Below are 21,248 nucleotides of genomic sequence, written 5' to 3'. Positions count from 1 at the left end.
CTGCGCCTGTGAAACAGGACACAGAAGGGGAAGCTCCTCCTCCATGTCAGCCTGAAGCAGCTGGGAAAACACAGAGATCTGCAGTATTTTTTGGCAGGTACCGCGGCTCACGAGCTGTTTTTCCTAGAGTTAGAGAGCGCAGCCTTGACGCTACCTCAATGGATTGAACAAACGCTAAAAGCAAAGCTAAATAGAAAATCCCAAGTGGGAAACACCCTCCTCCCAACTTCCCTTAGTGAAATTAAATTTAACAGGAGCAGAGCTGCCTTGGGATTGAAGGGAAGAGCTAATTTTATTTCTAGTTTTGCTGCTGATCTCTGATGTCTTTTTTATCACTCTAAAAAAAATTGTACTTTTTGTACTGTCATATCGTTCTGTTTTTCTTAAAAGACCCTGGAGAGACAGGCCAAAGGCTGAAACTCTCTATTTATCCACAAAGCAGGCTCAAAAAAAAAAAAAAAACAGAGAAAGTGTAACCCTTTCTCATCTCTACTTGGAAAGGTCCATGGATTTGGTCTCTCTGGGGGGATTGATCCCAAAGGTGCTGGATGTGATAGCGGGAACATGATAGTGAAAATGTCTGGAGACTTTCTTGTTATTTTATTAACACCACACTGCCAGCCATGGGATGCCGATGAATTATAGCCACTATCAACTTCCAGTTTGATCAAATGTAAAGCTTTATTTTAAAATGTGGTTTATAATCCAGTACTGATACTTTGATCCATCTATTAACTTTGCTTTGCAGAGGAATCATGCACACAATAGAGTGGTTTGAAAAGTGTCATTTTATCTTCATGCCTGATTATAGGAAAAAAGCCCGTGTCACAATAATTAGTCTAAAAACATTTGTAAGCCTTGAAGCCATCAAAGAGTCTCGTTAGGAGGAGCTGGGGTGATTTAATGAGCAGACTGAAGTAATGTGACTTAAATAGGAACAGGCTTTCACTATTAAAGGCAGTAGCTGACTACTGTAATAGGAGTGCAACCTACTTGCAAAGACCTGGAATATCATAAATTCACTTACAGGGGCAAAATATTCAGTTCACTAAATTTTAAATTCTGATTTTAAAACCAAAATTTCAGTTCTGACACTCATTTTGGAACTTGATCATGCCAAAAAAATTTACTGAGCAACTAAATCAGCCTAAGAATGAATTCAGTTAAGTTGATGCAATTCCCTCTTTCACCCCCCTTACTTTAAAAATGGCATTATTGTCCTGCTATCAGTAAACTGATTTCCTAAATCAATTTAAGGCAACTCAGTGCACATTTCCCAGCATAGCTCTTCCTATGGTGAATATGACAAATAATAAAGTCAGTGAATATTTTAAGTGTTTATCTCATAACCCCTGGACTTAGGTAACTGCTTGCATGCAAATTCTCAGTTTACTCCAAACCACAGTAACATGGAAGATGGTCCGTATGACCTGATATGACTGTGCACTGCTATAACAGCTCCTTTTCACAAGCTAGCTGGCTGGCCTAGGAGGGTAAAGAGATATATCTAATGCTGCTTGCTAAACCAGCAGCAAGACTGGGATTAGAAATAACGGATGCCTAACACCATTCTTCTGCCCTGATTAATTTTAGTGTGAGTGCTCTTAAAAATTTCAAGGTAATTTTTAAAGGATCTCACCACCGAGGAAGTTCTCTGGATTCTGGTGTTCTTCAAAAAAGTGCTTTCACTTGTCTGTTTATTACCTCTACAGTACACAGATGTACTGTTGTGCCCACTCATTTGAGAAAATATCTAAGTGAATGCCTTAGACAATTTTGGAAGGTTAGATATTTTTATGATTCAGGCACCTCAGTGCTGCAATTGGACAATTTGTTGAATATCAGTCATGCACCAGACCCATACAAAGTCTTTGTAGAAGCAGAATGCTTTGAGGGGAAGTTGGAGAAAGTAAAATCTAAACAACTGACACCACTTAATCTGGGGTTAGACTGAACATCAGTCCCACTCGACCACAGATTCCCATGTCAGACACAGCTGACACCGTTGACTTTTATCATTTAGAACTGAGTATCCATCAGAGGCCAAATCAGCAAACTGCAGCACTAAGGTCCTTGCAAATAATTTAACTTGCAATGGCTGGCAGCAGGCTCTGACCATCAGTTCACAGAGGATTAGTGGGACACATTCATGCTCCAGCTGCATTTGTTTTTGGTTTTTTTTTCCTGCCCTGGGTCCCCAGCTCAGGTGGAGGTTGGGACAGAGCTGAAAGGAAGATTCCTCACTTAAACTGCCCCATATACCAGCACTAGCTGGCTTACAGCAGGCAGGAGTTCCCTTTCACCATCAGTGTTCTCAACTAGAAAAAAAGAGTTGCTCAAATATTGCAAAGGTCCAGAGCTGAATGAGTTGTTAGAGGGGGTTGAAATCGTTTGCCTTTTGCTCTTCCTTGAGGCATGGAGTAATCTGAGGTAGGTCTGTCCTGTAGCACTGCATATACTGCACTTGTTCTGCATGGGTGGTGGATGTATGGAGCTGCACAAACTCTATTTTCATCAGTAAAATTCGTCACACCAGTGCAGTCTCTCAGGCTATGCTCATTCTAATGCAGTCAGGGTCTATCTTCTGGCTCTGACAGCAAGTGCTACATATTACTTGCATCCATACACTTAAGCTCTGCCTCGTCAAAGCTCTGCCTTTCCTGAAACAGGGTGTTTTTATCTCTATTGTCCTCTGTCCAGATTTTATTGTCATGTCCTCCAGGAGGTGGAGCATCACTCAGAATGCCTCTTAGTCACATTCAGTATTACAGTAGGTGCCAAAACCTCAAAAGCATAAACAAGGCAGCATTAAGCACACGTTGCTAGCACATGTTCTTCTCTTTCATTATAATTCTATCAGCTTCTCTGGCCAAGTCAAACCTTTAATGAAAGTGCTGGATTGAAGAGGGGCTAAAATCCATAAATCCTCTCCCAATTGCTAGTGGTTAATAGTCATTAGATAGAGCATGTGCAGCTGGAACTCCTTATGTTTCATTTTTGTTCTTAAAAGAAAGGGAGCCAATTAGCACTGACAGACAAAAGATAAGATGAAAGACTTCCCCAATTTACAATGCTTTTGTTTTGGCTAAGTGTGATTGCTCAGATTTTAAGTACTCGCCTCTAATACAACTATAATCTTAATGACTTCTTCCTAATCACTTCAGTACGAATTAGCAAGAACAGAGCTGTGGGGAGTAGGAAACAGCTTTTCTTTACATGTCTGTGCAATGGCTTCCAAAATTTTGCCTAAATATTCTAGGCAATATTACAATGTTAATCGTGATAAAGAAAACAAAAATAAGAATGAACAACCAGTAACAATAATGACACAAGAATTTCAATAATGTTGAAAGTCTCTAACAATAAATGTATTCCTAGAAGAAGTTTCTCTTTTGCACTGATGATAATAGTGCAGCATTCATAGAATCATAGAATCAGTAAGGTTGGAAGGGACCTCTGGAGATCACCTAGTCCAACCTCCCTGCTCAGCAGGGGCACCTAGAGCATGGCAGACAGGGTTGCATCCATGCAGACCTTGAAGATCTCCAGAAAAGGAAACTCCACAACCTCTCTGGGCAACCTGGTCCAGGGCTCCGTCACTCTCACAGGGAAGAAATTCCCCCTCACGGTCAGGCCGAACTTCCTGTGCTTCAGTTTCTGCCCATTGCCTCTTGTCCTTTCGCATGGGACAACTGAAAAAAGTTCATCCCCGTCCACTTGACACCCTCCCTTCAGGTACTTGTACATATTAAGAAAATTCCCCCCTCCGTCTTCTCTTCCCCAGGCTGAAGAGGCCCAGCTCTCACAGCCGTTCCTCATAGGAGAGATTCTTCATTCATCTGATCATCTTTGTAGCCCTACACTGGACTCTCTCTAGTAGCTCCATGTCTCTCTTGTCCTGGGGAGCCCAGAACTGGACACAGGACTCGAGGTGAGGCCTCACCAGGGCTGAGTAGAGGGGCAGGATCACCTCCCTCCACCTGCTGGCAACACTCTTCCCAATGCACCCCGGGAGACCATTGGCCTTCTTGGCCACAAGGGCACATTGCTGGCTCATGGTCAACTTGTCATCCAGCAGCACTCCCAGGTCCTTCTCTGCAGAGCTGCTCTCCACAAGGGCAGACCCCAGCTTGGACTGGTGCCTAGGGTTACTTCTCCCTACGTGCAGGACTCTGCACTTGCCCTTGTGGAACCTCACGAGGTTCTTCTCCGCCCAGCTCTCCAGCCTGTCTAGGTCTCTCTGAATGGCAGCACAGCCCTCAGGTGTATCAGCCACTCCTCCCAGCTTGGCATCATTAGCACTCTGTCCCCTCATCCAGGTCATTGATGAAGATGTGGAACAGGATGGGACCCAGGACTGAGCCCTGGGGGACACCACTAGCCACAGGCCTCCAACTAGACTCCACGCCACTGATGACGACCCTCTGAGCTCTGCCTTTCAGACAGTTCTCAATCCACCTCACTGTCCACTCGTCTAACCCACACTTCCTGAGCTTCTCTAGCAGGATGTGATGGGAGACAGTGTCAAAAGCCTTGCTGAAGTCAAGGTAGACAATGTCCACTGCTCTCCCCTCATCTACCCAGCCAGTCAGTCCATCCAAGAAGGCTATCAGGTTGGTCAAGCAGGATTTCTCCTTGGTGAATCCATGCTGACTACTCCCGATCACCTTCTCCTCTGTATGCCTGGAGATGACATCCAGAAGGAACTGTTCCATCACCTTTCCAGGGATGGAGGTGAGGCTGACTGGCCTAGAGTTGCCTGGGTCCTCCTTCTTGCCCTTCTTGAAGACTGGAGTGACATTGGCTTTCTTCCAGTCCTCAGGCACCTCTCCAGTTCTCCAGGACCTTTCAAAGATGATGGAGAGTGGCCTGACAATAACATCTGCCAGCTCCCTCAGGACCCGTGGGTGCATCCTATCTGGGCCCATGGATTTGTGGATGTCTAGCCTGCCCAGAACGTCTCTTATCCTTTCCTCCTCAACCAAAGGAAAGTCTTCCCTTCTCTGGACTGTCTCCCTCACATCCAGGATTCCTGAGGGCTGCCCTTAGCAGTGAAGACTGAAGCACAGAAGGCATTCAGTAATTCTGCCTTCTCTGTATCCCTTGTCACCAGGGCCCCTGCCCCATTCAGGAGTGGGCCCATATTTTCTCTAGTCCTCCTCTTGCTGCTGATGTATCTGAAGAAGCCCTTCCTGTTGTCCTTGACATCCCTTGTCAGACTCAATTCCAGCTGGGCCTTAGCCTTCCTCGCAGCATCTCTACATACCCTGACTGCATTCCTATTATTCTCCCAAGTAGCCTGTCCCCTCTTCCACGTTCTGTGTACTTTCCTCTTTTGTCTGAATTTGGCCAGGAGCTCCTTGCTCACCCATGCAGGTCTCCTGCCCCTTTTAGCTGCACTTCTTACTCATAGGGATGCACCGCTCTTGAGCTTGGAGTAAGTGATGTTTGAACACAAGCCAGCTCTCCCAGATCCCTCTTCCTTCTAGGGCCTTAACCCATGGGATTCTTCCAATTAGGTCTCTGAAGAGCCCAAAGTCTGCTCTCCTGAAGTCCAGGGTTGCAATCCTGCTTGTCGCCTTATTTCTTTCCCACAGGATCCTGAACTCCACCATCTCGTGGTCACTGCAGCCAAGGCTGCTCCCAACCTTCACATCTCTAACCAGTCCCTCTCTGTTGGTAAGGACAAGGTCCAGCAGGACACCCTTCCTCGTAGGCTCCTCCACCATTTGTGACAAGAAGTTGTCATCAATGCATTGCAGGAGCCTCCTGGACTGTTTGTGCCTTGCTGTGTAGTCCCTCCAGCAGATGTCAGGGTGGTTGAAGTCCCCCGTGAGAGCCTGTGATCGTGAAGCTACCTCCAGCTGTCTATAGAAGGCCTCATCAACCTTCTCTTCCTGGTCAGGTGGCCTGTAGTAGCCACCCATAACAGTGTCCCCCATGCCGGCCTGCCCTTTGATCTTTACTCATAAGCTCTCAACTGCCTCCTCCTCCTCCTCCACCCCTAGGCAGAGCTCGAAGCAGTCCAGTTGCTCTCTCACATAAAGAGCAACTTCACCACCTCACCTTCCTGGCCTGTCTCTCCTAAAAAGAACATAGCCATCCATGGCAGCATTCCAGTCATGTGAGCTATCCCACCATGTCTCCATGACTGTAATCGTGGAGACATGGAGACCATGGCCTGCGACTGCACACAGATCTCCAGCTCCTCCTGTTTGTTCCCCATGCCGCGTGCATTGGCATACATGCATTTTAAAGAGGTGGTCATGCCTGCAGGTTTCCCAGGAAGGGTGTACAGAGGTTGCCCATAGCCATGTCCCAAATGCACATCCCCAGCTGCATGCACCTGTTGGAGGACCCCCAACCCAACTTGTGTTTTGTTGTCTTCCCTGTCTGTATGACACCCCCCCTTCCCCCTCCTACCTGGTTTAAAGCCCTCTTTACTAGGCTGTCCAACTTGTTTGGAAAGGGAAATGTGCCCCACTTGGTGAGGTGAATCCCATCTCTCCCCACCAGTCTTGGTCTTCAAACAATGTTCCATGGTCATAGAATCCAAAACCCTGCTGCCCACACCAATGGCGTAGCCAGTTGTCGATTTGGGAAATCTTCCTATTCCTCCTCCCATGCCTCCCTCTAACGGGCAGGACTGCTGAGAAGACCACCTGGGCTCCCAGACCCTTGGCCACCATGTCCAAGGCCTTGAAGTCTTCCCTGATTGTCTCTAGTTTGCTCTCTATATCGTTAGTACCCACGTGAAAGAGCAGCAGAGGGTAGTAGTTTGATGAGCGTACAATCCTTGTCACCAGGGCCCCTGCCCCATTCAGTAGCGGGCCCACATTTTCCCCAGTCCTCCTCTTGCTGCTGAGGTATCTGAAGAAGCCCTTCCTGTTGTCCTTAACATCCCTTGCCAGACTCAATTCCAACTGGGCCTTAGCCTTCCTCGCCACGTTTCTACATACTCGGACTGCATTCCTATAATTCTCCCAAGATCGCTGCTTGAATACTGTAAATCCTATAAAGGTATCCTACCTGCCATCTTGTCTGCTGATTGTGTATCCAAAAAGAGGACTGTTGACAAAGCTGATGTTCACTCCAACTAGAGGTGTCCCATCTGCTGTCATCACCTGGCCTCGAATCACACATGCGTGTCTGCATGAAGAAGGAGAGAAAGAACATGGAACAGTAAATCTTCTGACAAACGAGGCATGTACCTCCACCTCTGTGGCTAGGAGCCCCTGCGGACAAGAAAGCCCAGACCGTTGTGTAGTGAACTGCACGGGGCTATGCCATGCTTATCGATGGTGGGCTGCTGCTCTTGAAGACTTTCACAGGAGTTCTGCAAGAATATTTGACACTAGAATTGTGCTTTACCTTTATTCTACTTGAAAAAAGTAACTGTTTCAGGACATACTTCATTAACTTCCTGTAGAGCTCACAATATCACATCGGAATTGGCTGCAACTCACTAAGTTTCAGAGCGTCTTCACAATTTGCCCTAATTAAAGATAAAACAGAACAGAAATATGCCAAATATCACATGGGCATATTCATGGCATAAAAGCCCTCTGGAGAGCAAAGGCACAATGGACTTGATGGCTTATTTCTTCCAGATTTCACAAAGGCTAGTAAGCTGCCACTTGGGAAAAACACGACAGATAATTTGCTAGATCCAAACAGCTTCCCTACAAAATGCTTGAGGAACTGAATGCACCAACAGAACAGGCTTTTATTTTCCTTCTTTTTCTTTCCAAGTTTGGTAGTTTGCACTGTTTTATAGGCTACATCTATCTATTTCAATTACTCTGTGCTCTGCAACATAGTCTTTTATCTAAGGATCTCAAGGATTTTACAAACATGGATTAATACTGCACGACTGGTATTTTACAGAAACAGGAAATAAAGTACAGAGTTCCTTTCAGTTGTCTAAGGTTAGTCAGAAAATCAGCAGCAGGGCCAAAGACACATTCACTAGGTTCTCATGCCAAAGTCTGTTTCCAGACCTCTAAGTCTTTATTACAATGCTACCTTAGGAAATTCATACAAAAACAAAGAATCACATGTCTATGAGAGGGTCTGGGCTCAATTTTTGGCTGACTGTTACTATTTTTCCGAGGCTAACAGCAAATTGTGGTGTCATTGTGCTAGCATGACCTGATGAGTGATGTCTGCAAAAACCGTCCAGGTGGAGAGCAGAGATTGAAAGCCAGTATTTCTACAGGTGCAGAACCAGACTCTCAGCTAGAATAAATCACTACAGCTGCACTTGTTATCTACCTACTAGATGTGTAAAATGTCACTGTACTGGCTCACTGAGGCAAAAGATCAAACCCGCACTGTTTGGCAAAATTGATTTTGTAAACACAGATCATTAGGAAAAGATCAAGTTATTTTCTTAGAGTCTGTCCAAAAATCTGATAATCTGTAATGCAAGGAGATTAAGTATAATTTGTATTAAATAAGGGCTGTGCTAGCTGTTTATTGCACAGTACAGAAAAAAGACCGTTTGTCAGGGAGCCTTAAACAAAACTTCTGCTGATATAAATGGAGAACTTCATTGTCACCAAAAATTCTTGAAGCTTTACCAGAATGTGTAGGCAACCTAAAATGTGATTGATTCATGTACTATTTTGGATCAGGCCAAGGTAAAATGAGATAATGGAACTGATTTTTATATCTCTGAGTTTCCTCTAATACATCATCACTGACTTGATAGTAATCATGTAGGAAAAAACTAGGACCCAGCCTGGAACTAATAACATTCTTCATACTTCTATTGCTGAAGGCTCCAGTTCAACCTCTCATATATAACAATTTTAAAAGTATATTCCAGCAATAAAACACATGCCACTATCTAATTGGTTGGCAAAGCATGACTTGAAGGATCACAACACAATCTTTGGAATAATTCCACTGACGTCAATAGGTCACCCATCATAGCACAATTTTGCACAAAGTAATCATGTGTAATCACATGTCTGAGCTAAAAGCAGCCAGACCATCTCTTCTCAGACTTTTCTATATCCCTCCCATGTTTTCTTTTCTATCCTTTAGAGAAAACTGAGGATGTTTTTGAAACTGTCACCAGCCCTTCCCTGCTTCGTATCAGTGGCTGTTCAGTTTGTGAAGGGTGAGGAATCACCTTTGTGTGGTGCAGTATGAGGGACTGAGAGTTCTGAATTACTGATGGCATATCCACACCAATGCTGGAACTATTAATGTTTCAAAATACTCAGGAGACAAGATCATAACACATTTTCGTAAGACCAGAAAGAACGTTGTTTCTTCTCTCCAAGAGTTAAAAGCAAGTAAAGGAAAATATACGAAATGTTGCAGGTGTCTCTCCTGCTGTCCTAGATAAACCACGTGTCCAAGCAGCTGCAAAGTTTTGAGTAATATTGTAAACACATTGGCCTTGATCCTCAGCTCACGTTAATGGGGTATGCTGCTTTATATCGGCAAGCATCTGGCCCATTACGTATCACAGACAACTATGTCTTCAGGAACGGATACCGGCACAATACGGACAAAGAACCTCCTCTGGCCTTTGCAGCTGTATCAAACGCATTTGAACTTCCAGCTTTCCACACGTGAGTCTGCTCCCTTGCTAGACAATCCTCGCAGCACTGCACTCCAACTCTCTTAGTACGTTTACATGCTCACTAACTTGGACTCAGCTGGCTTCTCTTCTCAGACAGGCAGCTCCTCGGCAAGCCCAGCTGCATCCCTCAGTCCTCCTGAGGACTGTAACAATTGCTTTACTTACATGCTCTACGGAAAGATGTTCCCACAAAGGGGACATCTTCCCCAACTCAGTGTGATGAAAAAAAAAATAAGCTGGAGCAACATGCACAAATCTGAATTCAGTTAAAAGCAGGAGGGGTGGAAATAAGAAGAAAACCAATTCCCAGAGTTTGTTTGATTCGATTCCCAAATCTTCTCCTTCCCTAGGTGATAAAATTGGCCCCACTTGGGAAAAACAATTAACAGTGTGCGTTGTAAGCAGCTGGCTTCTCCAGTGTCAACGTGTCCTTTCTGGAGGCAAGATCGACTTCCCACAGTGCACCGAGACCCCCCAGGAACCTACTGCTGAAATGCTAATTTAGTCAGCCATTTCCTTCAGAAGACCTTGGTCTAAATGCAATTACGCTACAAACAAGGTAAGTGGTACCGCTAAGACTCTCAGCTCTGCTAGAAGGTCTCCCAATATATTTACATAAAATTATCTATCATGTTAATAGAAGAGATTTATTCCATCAGTCTAGTTCTGCTCATTCAGAATGTTTTCTGCAGTTGAACAAAACTGAATTTCTCTTTATTGGAGCCTTCTCTTCCCATTGAATTATCAACAGATTCCACCCACTGCCTGTGTTTCTTTTTTTTTTTTTCTTGTCTGCTTTTACATGTGGCTATATGAAACCTTGCTTTAAAATGGACAGCATTCTCTTTTTTTTTTAATTAGACTTTACCTAGCTTTTTAAAAATTGGTCTATAAAAGCTTTCCTGAAACACAAAATCATTGTTCAATTGCTATCTAGAATGCTAGAAGATATATCAGGCAATTTTAGACAATGACTTTGAAAGTCATTCTTTATTCCCTGGAAGACTAAATTGAGTCTTCCTGGTAAGATTCAGGACGAGTGGTCAAAAAGATAGAGGCGCACTGATGCCATTACTTGCCCATTCCTCAGCTATAAAGAAAGTTTGATAGTCTGCTTTGCTTCTCAACACAATCCAAGCAAACAAAAACAATTTTAGAATGGAAGTCAGAAAAATAAAATCCCCGAAGCCATCTCACAAATTCCTACTGGAATATATTAAGGATTTGCCTTTAATACTGACTCTGATCCAATCACAGAATCACAGAAAGGTTGAGGTTAGAAGGGACCTCTGGAGATCATCTAGTCCAACACCCCTGCTCAAGCAGGGGCACCCAGAGCATGTTAGACAGAGTTGCATCCAGGCGGATTTTGAATATCTCCAGAGAAGGAGACTCCACAACCTCTCTGGGCAACCTGGTCCAGTGCTCTGTCACTCTCACGTGAAAGAAACTTTTCCTCATGTTCAGGTGGAACTTCCTGTGGTTCAGTTTGTGCATATTGCCTCTTGTCATGTTGCATGGGACCACTGAAAATAAGTCAGGCCCTGTTCCCTTGACACCCTCCCTTAAGGCATTTGTAGGCATCGGTAAGATCCCCCCTCAGTCTTCTCTTCCCCAGGCTGAAGAGGCCCAGATCTCACAGCCGTTCCTCATAGGAGAGATTCTCCAGTCCTCTAATCATCTTTGTAGCCCTATGCTGGACTCTCTCCAGGAGCTCTGTGTGTGTCTTGTCCTGGGGAGCCCAGAACTGGACACAGGACTCGAGATGAGGCCTCCCCAGGGCTGAGGAGAGGGGCAGGATCACCTCCCTCCACCTGCTGGCAATGCTCTTCCCAATGCACCCCAGGAGATCACTGGCCTTCCTGGCCACAAGGGCACATTGCTGGCTCATGGTCAACTTGTCGTCCAGCAGCACTCCCAGGTCCTTCTCTGCAGAGCTGCTCTCCACAAGGGCAGACCCCAGCCTGGACTGGTGCCCAGGGTTATTTTTCCCTAGGTGCAGGACTCTGCACTTGCCCTTGTGGAACCTCAGGAGGTTCCTCTCCGCCCAGCTCTCCAGCCTGTCCAGGTCTCTCTGAATGGCAGCACAGCCCTCAGGTGTATCAGCCACTCCTCCCAGCTTGGGATCAGCAGCAAATTTGCTGAGGAGGCACTCTGTCCCCTCACCTAGATCATTAATGTGTAAATTGAACAAGATATTCAAGACCTGCCTGAATGCAACCCTGTCTACCATGCTCTAGGTGACCCTGCTGAGCGGGCAGGTTGGACTAGATGATCTCCAGAGGTCCCTTCCAACCTTACTGATTCTATGATTCTGTGATTCTAAGATGGGACCCAGTACTGAGCCCTGGGGAACTCCACTAGCCACAGGCTAGTTTTACCTCATATTTTAAGCATTTTTTAGTTTTACCTCATAGTTTAGGTACTGGCCCTTCCAACAGTTATTATTCATGGTTGTTTTCCATTGATACTGTGCTTGGCACTGGAAAACATATAAACTCCCCTGCTTTTGCTGAACAGTTTTTATCAGAGGGGGGAAAAATTCCATGTATCCTAAGCCCTCCTTTACTGAAAGAAATGTATATTCTTTCCTTGCTTCAAATAGGTGCCATGGGGGACCTCACCACTAAGAATTTCTGCAGCTCCTGAAAATATTTCCTCCATAACTCATTGTGCTTTCTGCTTCAAAGGTTTCAAATGTGTGGAGATGGTTATCATGACCGCTTAGCCATCCCCAGCCAAGTTATTCATATTAAATAGTTTAATTTGCCACTATAAATCTCTTTTTCCCTCTGATCCTATCCATCATTTCTGTATTTCATTGGTACAGACATGCTAGGAATGGACTGTTCTGCTCTGGATGGGACTTCACCAGAGAAGCATAGAGTGAAAAGACAGAAAATTATTTCTTGCCAGTACAACCCTCACTACTGAAGTTAGGAAATCCCCGTTCTATTTGTGTGTCATTATCTGGGGCCATCTGTGTGACGCTGAACATATCAGCTACTCTGTAAGTGTCTCAGCACTCTACCCACAAAATAACGATAGAAACACATCCCTTCTTTACAGGGACGTTGGAAGGATAATTACAGTAATCTGCTAATCTCATGTGTAGAGATTCTTATATTCTCACGGTACTTTATCTGTGACATGTTCAGACACCTTGCTGGTAAGTGCCTATAAATACAGTCATTTGTTACAAACATGACCTCATTCCTTTAGCTACTGTGACCTTTTTTCTTGATAATAACACAGGATGCAGCAAAATGGACCTTGGTCATATTGGGTTGAATGCACCTGCCTCATGTTAAAAACCTCTGTCTAGCACTAGGAGAGAGAAAGAAAACTTCATAAAATACCAGGTAAAAGCTAAGGGCATCATGGTCAAACACATGGACATGCAGAAAGTGCATGCACTGACAGATGAAGGACAAAAGGAGGAAATAGTAGAACGCAGAGACCTTCATGTTTATTGCTTGTGGCAGTATTTCCCCACAAAACTGACTGTAAAAAACTCTGTCCACTTGCCTCCTGACTATGCAAGAGAAAAATCCTGTAACCTTTCCTTGACCTGAATCAATCCTAGTCTGGCTTTCTCAGTTCAGTTTAGCTGTAGGTAAAGCATAAACTGGATATCCCTGTACTGATCTGGATGTCATCAGAATTAAGGAGTTAAGGCTAAGAAAAAGAATGGAAAGAATGGAAAAGATCCTGCTAAAGAATTCCTTATTAAACATGAAAGGTTCACTTACATGAAAAAATGAAATTTAAGAGTAGACACCCAGAAAGACTCCCATATCCCCATGTTGGGCAGCTAGGACACAGAACCATTAACGAGGCTCAGCAGAGAACCTCACCGATAAGAGGAGCACCAGAATGCCTTTGTCAGTCTGACAAAGGACTAGATGCACTGACATCTGACCAAATCCCAGTCAGGACTTGCAACTGAAAGACGTGGACAGCAACAGAGCCTGCCACTGAACTTTCCAAGAAGCTGATGGAATGGGAGACCCAGGTGAGGAGGAGTGGAGGATGAAGAACAAAGTTTATAACAGCTCTGGCCAGGCTCTGTAATAGAAAGTCAATTCTAAGCTGTTTGAAGCAGGAAATGGTGTCTGCTTTGTTTGTTTAACCTACTCATTGAAGCTATTTATAAGGTCCCATCACTTAAGGGACAGTAACTGCTGCTGATTGTTTATGCGGGTAGGGGCCTTAATTGATAATCTTTTGCAAGAAACCTTCTACAGTCTCTTAACTGTCCTGCAAAACACACAGTGAAGACAACTGAATGAAACACTCCAAAGAAAACTCATTAGTTAAACTGGCTTAAGAAGGGCTAGGGAAAAAACAACATCATGCTCAGCCACTTTTATGAATGCAGTTAATAAAGTTGGCATTTGAAGCATGAGAGGAAAGCTCTTATTAATCAGGTTTCACAATAACACCTCTAGATGCAGATTTTATTCTGTTTGTCTCTTTGGATCTGGTCTGACCTGATAGTATTGAAACACTGGGTCTTCATCTCATACTTTTAATATCTATGAGTGGGTTTAGTTTTGCGACATTTCTCAAGGCTTCCACTACATACATCTGTCTCCCCTCTGCTCTCTGAAGACTTAAAAACAGAGTTCTCAAAAATCTCCTTTGGTATCATCTTGGTGGACCTTATTCACCTACTCAGTGTTCGTCTCTGTCCTCTTTCTGAAAGCACTTCCTTCCTCTCTGATCTGCCAGGCAATCCGGCCACTGTTGGAAACAGAGGCCGCTCCTGCAACCAAAATGTCCTGGGTCTCTCCACCTTATTGACTTACTGTTTTAGCATCCCAAGATTTTTCAGCTGAACTGTAATAGGAAGGTGGGAGGATAACGGATGCAGGAAGGGTGCTCAGCAACTAGGAAATGAAGAGGAGAAGACACTGACACAGGTCTCTGAAATTATAAAACTGTCTCCAGCTATAAAATCTAAGTGAATGTATTTTAGAATAGAGTTTTATAGAAAATGCAATGTATAATAAAGTTGGGCCTTGATGTACTGTAAAGTTTCGGTGAAAACCCTTTGTACTCACAGTGCTGTGGACTGAGAAATGCTTTAAAAACTGGTGATTCTTTCCCTTATTCCAGTGCAATCAAAGAAACACAGTCTTTGGATTTGTACAAGAGCCCAGGGAAAGGGAACCAGGCTCTTTAACTTTTCAGGTTCATAAAATCCAAGTCAGGGTGTCAGTAGCTCATAAGGTGCAAGACAATTTTTGTACCTAACACTGAATTATACTCATTTAATAACTTTCCAGAAGTGATCCTACAACCATTATGAGTAAAGACTTTATGGCCCAGTAACTTTCAGAGATGACCAATGTATTCATGTCAAGTCTTCATTATAAAAAAAAAAATGCAGAACTTAGCAGCTCTGTATTATTATAATATCTTAGGTCTGGCATTCATTTTGTTAGCTGTGGCCACATATTCAGCTCTGCAGACAACTCAAAATAAAAGCAATTCCTCCCACAGAATTTCAGATACAGTGAAAGGAAAACTGAATGGGACAGGAGAAGAAATACATTATTTATATGTTAATTATAAAACGAGCTCTCCTTCTGATGATCATACAGAAAGTTCTTTAACTACATATAAGCTGTCTGATAGCTTTGTAATGATTCAAAGGAATTATGAAAAAAAATGGTTCAATAAAATATATAAGAGTTTATGGTTGGGACTTTAAAACTGAGGGTTTTTTATGAGGTTTTAACAAATTTAGCATGCAAATGTCAGGCTCAAAGTATAGACTCTTCTGGATTTATTAAAATTGTTGAAAACTGTGCTTGGACTCAGCTGTTAGCGGAGGTGACCACCCGCCCAAAGCCGATCTGGCAAAGCTGAGCTTTACTCCCACTGGTGCAAAGCCAAGAGGATGAGCTCCCACCAGCTCCCCCGTGGTTTCCCCTGGGAAAGCTGACTTTGCACTGACCCGGCTGCCGCGTGCTCCAAGCGTCCCTTCTGCTCTGGGGCCAGCAAGCCAACAAAGAGCTTTGGGCAGAAAGCTCCAGCTTTCTGCAGGATAAATGGGTCACGGACCTGCAGGAGAATCCTTGCAACAGTGAGCTGATATCGTCTTTGAAGAAACAAAGTAATGAAATAAGTCTCTCTGTTGAACAACGTACGTTGTTTCTAGTGATGTTATTATATTGAGTGGAACTACTGACTCAGCTTACAGTTATCACGCCAGATATGTCTATCCATGATTAACACACAAAAACGGGCATGCGGGCTGTTCTTTTTTCAGGGAAACACACCTCAAATACTGAATAAATACTAGTCAAATATCTGTGCGCCAGATCCAAGAGAACACACCAGCATCTACGGCACACTAGAGACTCCTAAAAGCTAAAGTGCAATTTAACGCCCTCGTCAGCATCTGTGTAATCCTGGAAGTACTTAACTCTTATTGAAAGTCTTGCCTTTGTTTCTAGGAGTTGTGGAGGCTTGAGTTTTGCTTCCTGCACACTCCTAGGTAAACGGGAATTGCCTGAGACCTCTGAATCCTAGGTGTTGGGTGGTGCAGCATGGGTACACGCTACCGCGCCTGATTTTGGAAGCATACCCAAGTCACACTTACCACACACCAAGAGGATCCCACTCACGAACCGCAGCTGTACTTACTTTCTTTTTCAAGCAGAGCTAGCAAAGGCGGCTCTGAGCGAAATGAAAGGCATCGCTTGAAGCCACAGCTCCGCTACCTAAGTTCCAGCGAAGAAGCAGGATCTGTGACCCACTTTGCTTTATGTTCACTGCTGTCTAGGTTTCTGCAGCTCCTGCGGGGCTCAACATGAAGGTCATTTGACTGATTCTTCCAAGGTGACTAATTTGTCCCCAGACAGCGCTGGAAGCCTCCCTCTGCATTTTGAGGGGCAAGAGTTTAAAATTAGAAGTGTGACAAAGTCTAACTTGTAAGCAACTGCTTCTGACCTCACCTAGCCATTTCTCCTCTTTGTATTTTACGTTTCTTCTCTCTTTTGCTGGTTATATGTGTGGCATACTATTTTACTCCTAGTAACAATGTCAACATTTTTTTTTCTTTAGGTATTCCTTCAGTTTTGAACATTCTTTACCCACTGAGAGGGGGAATGAATAGTTTAATACGTATTAACAGAGGAGAAATGAATTCATAATTTCTTCAAGTATGACTTATTTTAGTAGAAGGCCCCAGAAAACATAGAAAAAAAGAACATTTGGTAATAAATATCCAGCAATTTGTAATACTTGTTAAAAAATGCATCCTAGTTTCTCTAATGGTCGTGTACAGGATTTCCTTTCAATGCCACTTGTAAAAGTGGAATGTAATTACATTATGATTACACTATCTATGTTATGGAAAGAAACATTCAAATGGATAGAAACTTTTCTTTCAAAGAACCCTGCAGATATGAATTCTACAATGTGGAAGTAAGTAGCTGCATATTTTTCATTGGATTATAAGGAAATAATGCCAGCCTCAACTCAAACTCACTTTGAGATGAAATAATGCCATACTATATAATTTTAAATCAAAGGAAAAAGGCAAACATTGAAAAGGAATATATGTATTGCCTTGTATACTGAAAAGATAAGTTTTAGAAGTATGCTTTCCTGTGCTTAAGAGCAATAATTACCAAAATAAAAAATGCCATATTTGAAAATTTCTCTGTATTCTCCCATATTTCAAAAAAGCTGTGATTTGTAGCTAATAAGTAGCTCACTTAAGCAGAAAGCAATAAAAGTAAAATGATGCCTTTGGAAGACAGTAATGGTGAGAAAAGGAGATGGTTTGAAAAGGTTCTCTGTTAGTTTGGTATAAAATAGGGAAAATATGACCCCGTTCTCAAGGCTGGTTACAGGAGCGTATGCATCATGCTGTGCCATGAACGTGCATTGTCAGGATCGCTGAGTAGTGTCTAATATCTATGACACAGTCTTAAACGGGAGCAATATTTATCTTTCCAAGCTGTCCCAAGTAGCAGAACTGCTACGTTGCCTCTGGAGGCGACTGCAGCTCAACTGCTGCATCGTACTCACATCACTTCGCTGCCAGCCCAAAGTAGCCAGATCCTGCTGGAGCCAGGCCAAAGCCATGGGCTGAACCAGCCAGCTCTGGAGGAATCATCAGCAGAAATCCATAGCTGGTTAGCTTTCATTTTCTGACTTCTCTCTAACCTATCGAAGTAACATAGTTACTTCGATGTATCAAGGCTACACCACTAACCCGAAGGTAAGAAGTAGAACAAAGACAAAGCACTTTGGTTTCACTGAGAAGTGAATTCAGCAAGATCTCCTCGGGGAAGGACTACCGATTTTGGAAGCCATTTTGATGCTCCCCTATTCACTAGCCCTTCCTTGACTCAGTTTTCTTTGGCCACGATCAATACTCAAAATTTTTGTTTTGATGAAGTTTGAGATTAATGCAGTTTAATATGACAATAAAAAACATCCATTTATTTATTTATAATAAAATACTGCACAATATAGTGTATCTTTCCATCTTAGTATCTCATAGGGCTTGTGTAACTCCTCACCGATTAGATCGGCAAGGTACATTGTACAGGGAGGCACAGGGACCTGGAGCGGTATGTCTGGGGATAGCCCATCACTCAGTAATGGAAAAAGAAATGAGCAAATTTGATTCTGATCAGATTTTTAAACCATGAAAACTACTTCTGCTTGTACTTAGGCTTTTACGTAAGGGTAATATGGGATTACGCTTGCAGCTGATAACAGATTTTGCTCTCTTCCATCTTTACTGTAACTCAGCTGATTATTTCTAGCTGCCCATTTAATTAGAATGGGTTAATAATACTGGCAGCACATTACCAATTGATATATGAAAACTGTGCCATAAAAAGATGAGGTCTGAAATACATTGACCTAAAAAACTTAAAAATCAGCTGACTTCTTTTCAAACATTCTCTACAGAAAATACTAACTCTGCACATGGTTTTCTGAGACATGTTAGTCCTATGCCAACACTATAACATAAAAGACTCTGTGGCTTTACCCTGTTCTGACAATTTTCTGACATTGTCCCTCAAGAGAGAACAAGGATATCAGGTGTTCTGCTTGAAAGTCAACAGCTTGACTGTATCTCGTGCCATTCCTTACAGTGATGGACAACTACGAATGGCTTAAAATACAAAGCAAACAGCAAGAGTAAGTGGTTTCAAAATCAATACATGAACGATCAAGTAGCAGAAGAGTACTTGTTATCTGTTCATCAAAATGATGTGAAAAGACATTCTGCGCATTCAGAATTTAATTTAGCTACTTGCTTTATCCTCATAAACACTCATTTCAATATGGGAATGATTATTTTTTCTTCCCTAACATGAATAATATATAATTGCTGGTATTTTGGAGGAGACAAGGTCTTTACCTTTATCCATCAGGGTAATTTATCATTGTCTTTCTTTTTCCTTCTGCAGTGGTGAGAGAGCTTGTCAGCTCAGCTTGTTCTTAAAAAGCTGGAGTGTAATTCAATAATAAATTCACTTAAAGGCTAGCTGTCATGAGGCATTCATTTATTTGTATCCATTAGGAGATCGGCACTGCTGTTCTCTCTAAAGGCTAGCTAAGTTGTGTCTCTGAAGCCCAGGAAATATATTGCATAGGTATTCAATCATCTTCTTCACTCTGCTGCCACTTCTGTACTGTTCATAAAGGAATGCAAATGCACTGCATTTCTGTGGTCATCTCAGGGGTGATAAATACCTCCTTTCTAACTTCAGGGTTGGCTGCAACAGCCAACCATGAAGTAGTATCATCACAGCATGGTTGAGGTTGGAAGGGGCCTCTGGAGATCATCTAGTCCAACACCTCTGCTCAAGCAGGGGCACCTAGAGCACATTGCACAAGATCATGTCCAGGTGGGTTCTGAATATCTCCAGAGAAGGAGACTCCACAACTTCTCTGGGCAACCTGTTCCAGTGCTCTGTCACTCTCGCAATAAAGTTTTTCTTCAGGTTCAGATGGAACTTCCTGTGTTTCAGTCCATGCCTGTTCCCTCTTGTCCTGTGGCCTGGCACTATCCCTACGCTGGCCTCTCTCCAGTGTAAGGCCCTGAGGAGTAAGTTGTGGTTTCTGAAATCACTGACCTTAAGGAACACCTTTTCACGACTCAGCGACGTTGGAGACAGAGGATCCCCGCATATCACCTCTGCACTGCCTGCTTATGGGATCCTTCATGGCTGGTGCTGTATATTAAACTTCAATCCTGCCCCATAAGGATGCTGACAGAACTAGGACTTCCCAAGCCCAGTAGTTTACAGTCTGGTCTACACCAGGAAAGAAGTGACTTCATGAATCAGAGTGGCAATAGCAGGGCAGAAGGGTGCCCTGTGGCAGGATGCAGGCCCCTTCTGCTGGAACAGAAAGGTTGCCTCTCTCTTCTCTTGCTGGACAAGCTATTTAATCAGTAGTTGGAAGGAGAGATGCAAATGGCTTATCCTGCCCTAGCTATGATCTTCATGGAGACACTGGGCAGTTCCACAGTTAAGAGGGAGATTATCATCTGTCTATTGTAAGTGTAATTGGAGGAGACTCAACAAGAATGCTACAGGAGAAAGGACATATTTACAGGTGGAAATGCAGTCAGTCTTATTCATCCAGACTCACGGGCTCCCAAATGGTTCTAACCCCTCCGTGGAGAGATCACCAGATGAACACCACTGAAGAGCTGCCATTTCTAAGGTGCCAGTGACAGCTGTTTTAGCTTTCTGGATGATGCATATCCAATGGGAACTACGGAGATAAGCTAAGCAGGCAGAAAATACTTCTAATGATTGAGTTTATCCAGATCTATAAGATCTTTAAGAACTCAGAAGAACTGAAGATGTCTTTTAACATATCCAAAGAATAACAGCACTTCTAGCAACAGATGGATAAGCCCCAAGTGTGTGCTATGGTCCTGTTTCAGAGAAAAATATACCTTCTACTGAGGTCCTTCACTGTCATCTGCAGCTGCTCGCATGATGAGTCAGCTATGCAACTTGAGAGACACAATATAATCACAGCTTGAGGTGGCATATCTGTAGATCATATTTAGTGATACACATCCAATGCTGATATTTTAAGAATGACAGCCTTATAAATCATCACTATAACTAAATTTTCATGCTAAATGCATATGGAACAAGGAGGTCCATTTATTAGTTTTATTGCAGATTATGAAAAGCAATCATTCAAACACTTTCTGTTGATTTGAATCTTTGAATTCCCTCACTCTAGTAAACTATAAGCCAAATAAACATTTCTGGTAGCAGATGTTCCTTTTGAATTCTGAATCTTGCTTTAGCAGGACATTTACACATTGTAAATAATTCCATCCTATACAGAGATTTACCATCAGGTCTATGAAACACATGGAACTCTTTTAGGAACCTCAGTGGCACTTAAATGAGGCACAGACCTTTTTCTGGTCCTTCACTGGCACTCCCAGAAGCAATTAAGTGTATAAATGGGTAATTCCCATTATTTTCTTCTATTTCTGTGTGCTGCAGAATGCTAGTAGCCTTTTAAAGAGAGGCTGCAAGGTGTTTTATCATACTTGCATGAGGACTCCTATGGTTCTCCAGCTATCAGTGGAAAAGTTCATTAAACATGGACATGATGTTAGACCCATCTCTAT

At 43.2% G+C, this 21,248-nt stretch overlaps 1 protein-coding gene across 3 annotated transcripts in view; it reads right to left on the bottom strand.

Moving 5' to 3' along the window:
* TENM4 (teneurin transmembrane protein 4) overlaps nucleotides 1-21,248 on the bottom strand; it is a 348,755-nt gene that overhangs the window by 80,640 nt on the left and 246,867 nt on the right. For all 3 annotated transcript variants that reach the window (XM_062567394.1, XM_062567392.1, XM_062567393.1), the window contains one exon: nucleotides 7,030-7,149. In XM_062567394.1, the coding sequence (XP_062423378.1) occupies nucleotides 7,030-7,149 (120 nt within the window). The remainder of the gene's footprint in view (nucleotides 1-7,029; nucleotides 7,150-21,248) is intronic.

The sequence above is a fragment of the Rhea pennata genome, chromosome 1, assembly GCF_028389875.1.
Source record: "Rhea pennata isolate bPtePen1 chromosome 1, bPtePen1.pri, whole genome shotgun sequence".
Classification (NCBI taxonomy): domain Eukaryota; kingdom Metazoa; phylum Chordata; class Aves; order Rheiformes; family Rheidae; genus Rhea; species Rhea pennata.
Note: the sequence above shows the minus strand (reverse complement) of the source record. Positions and strands in the feature narration are given on the sequence as shown.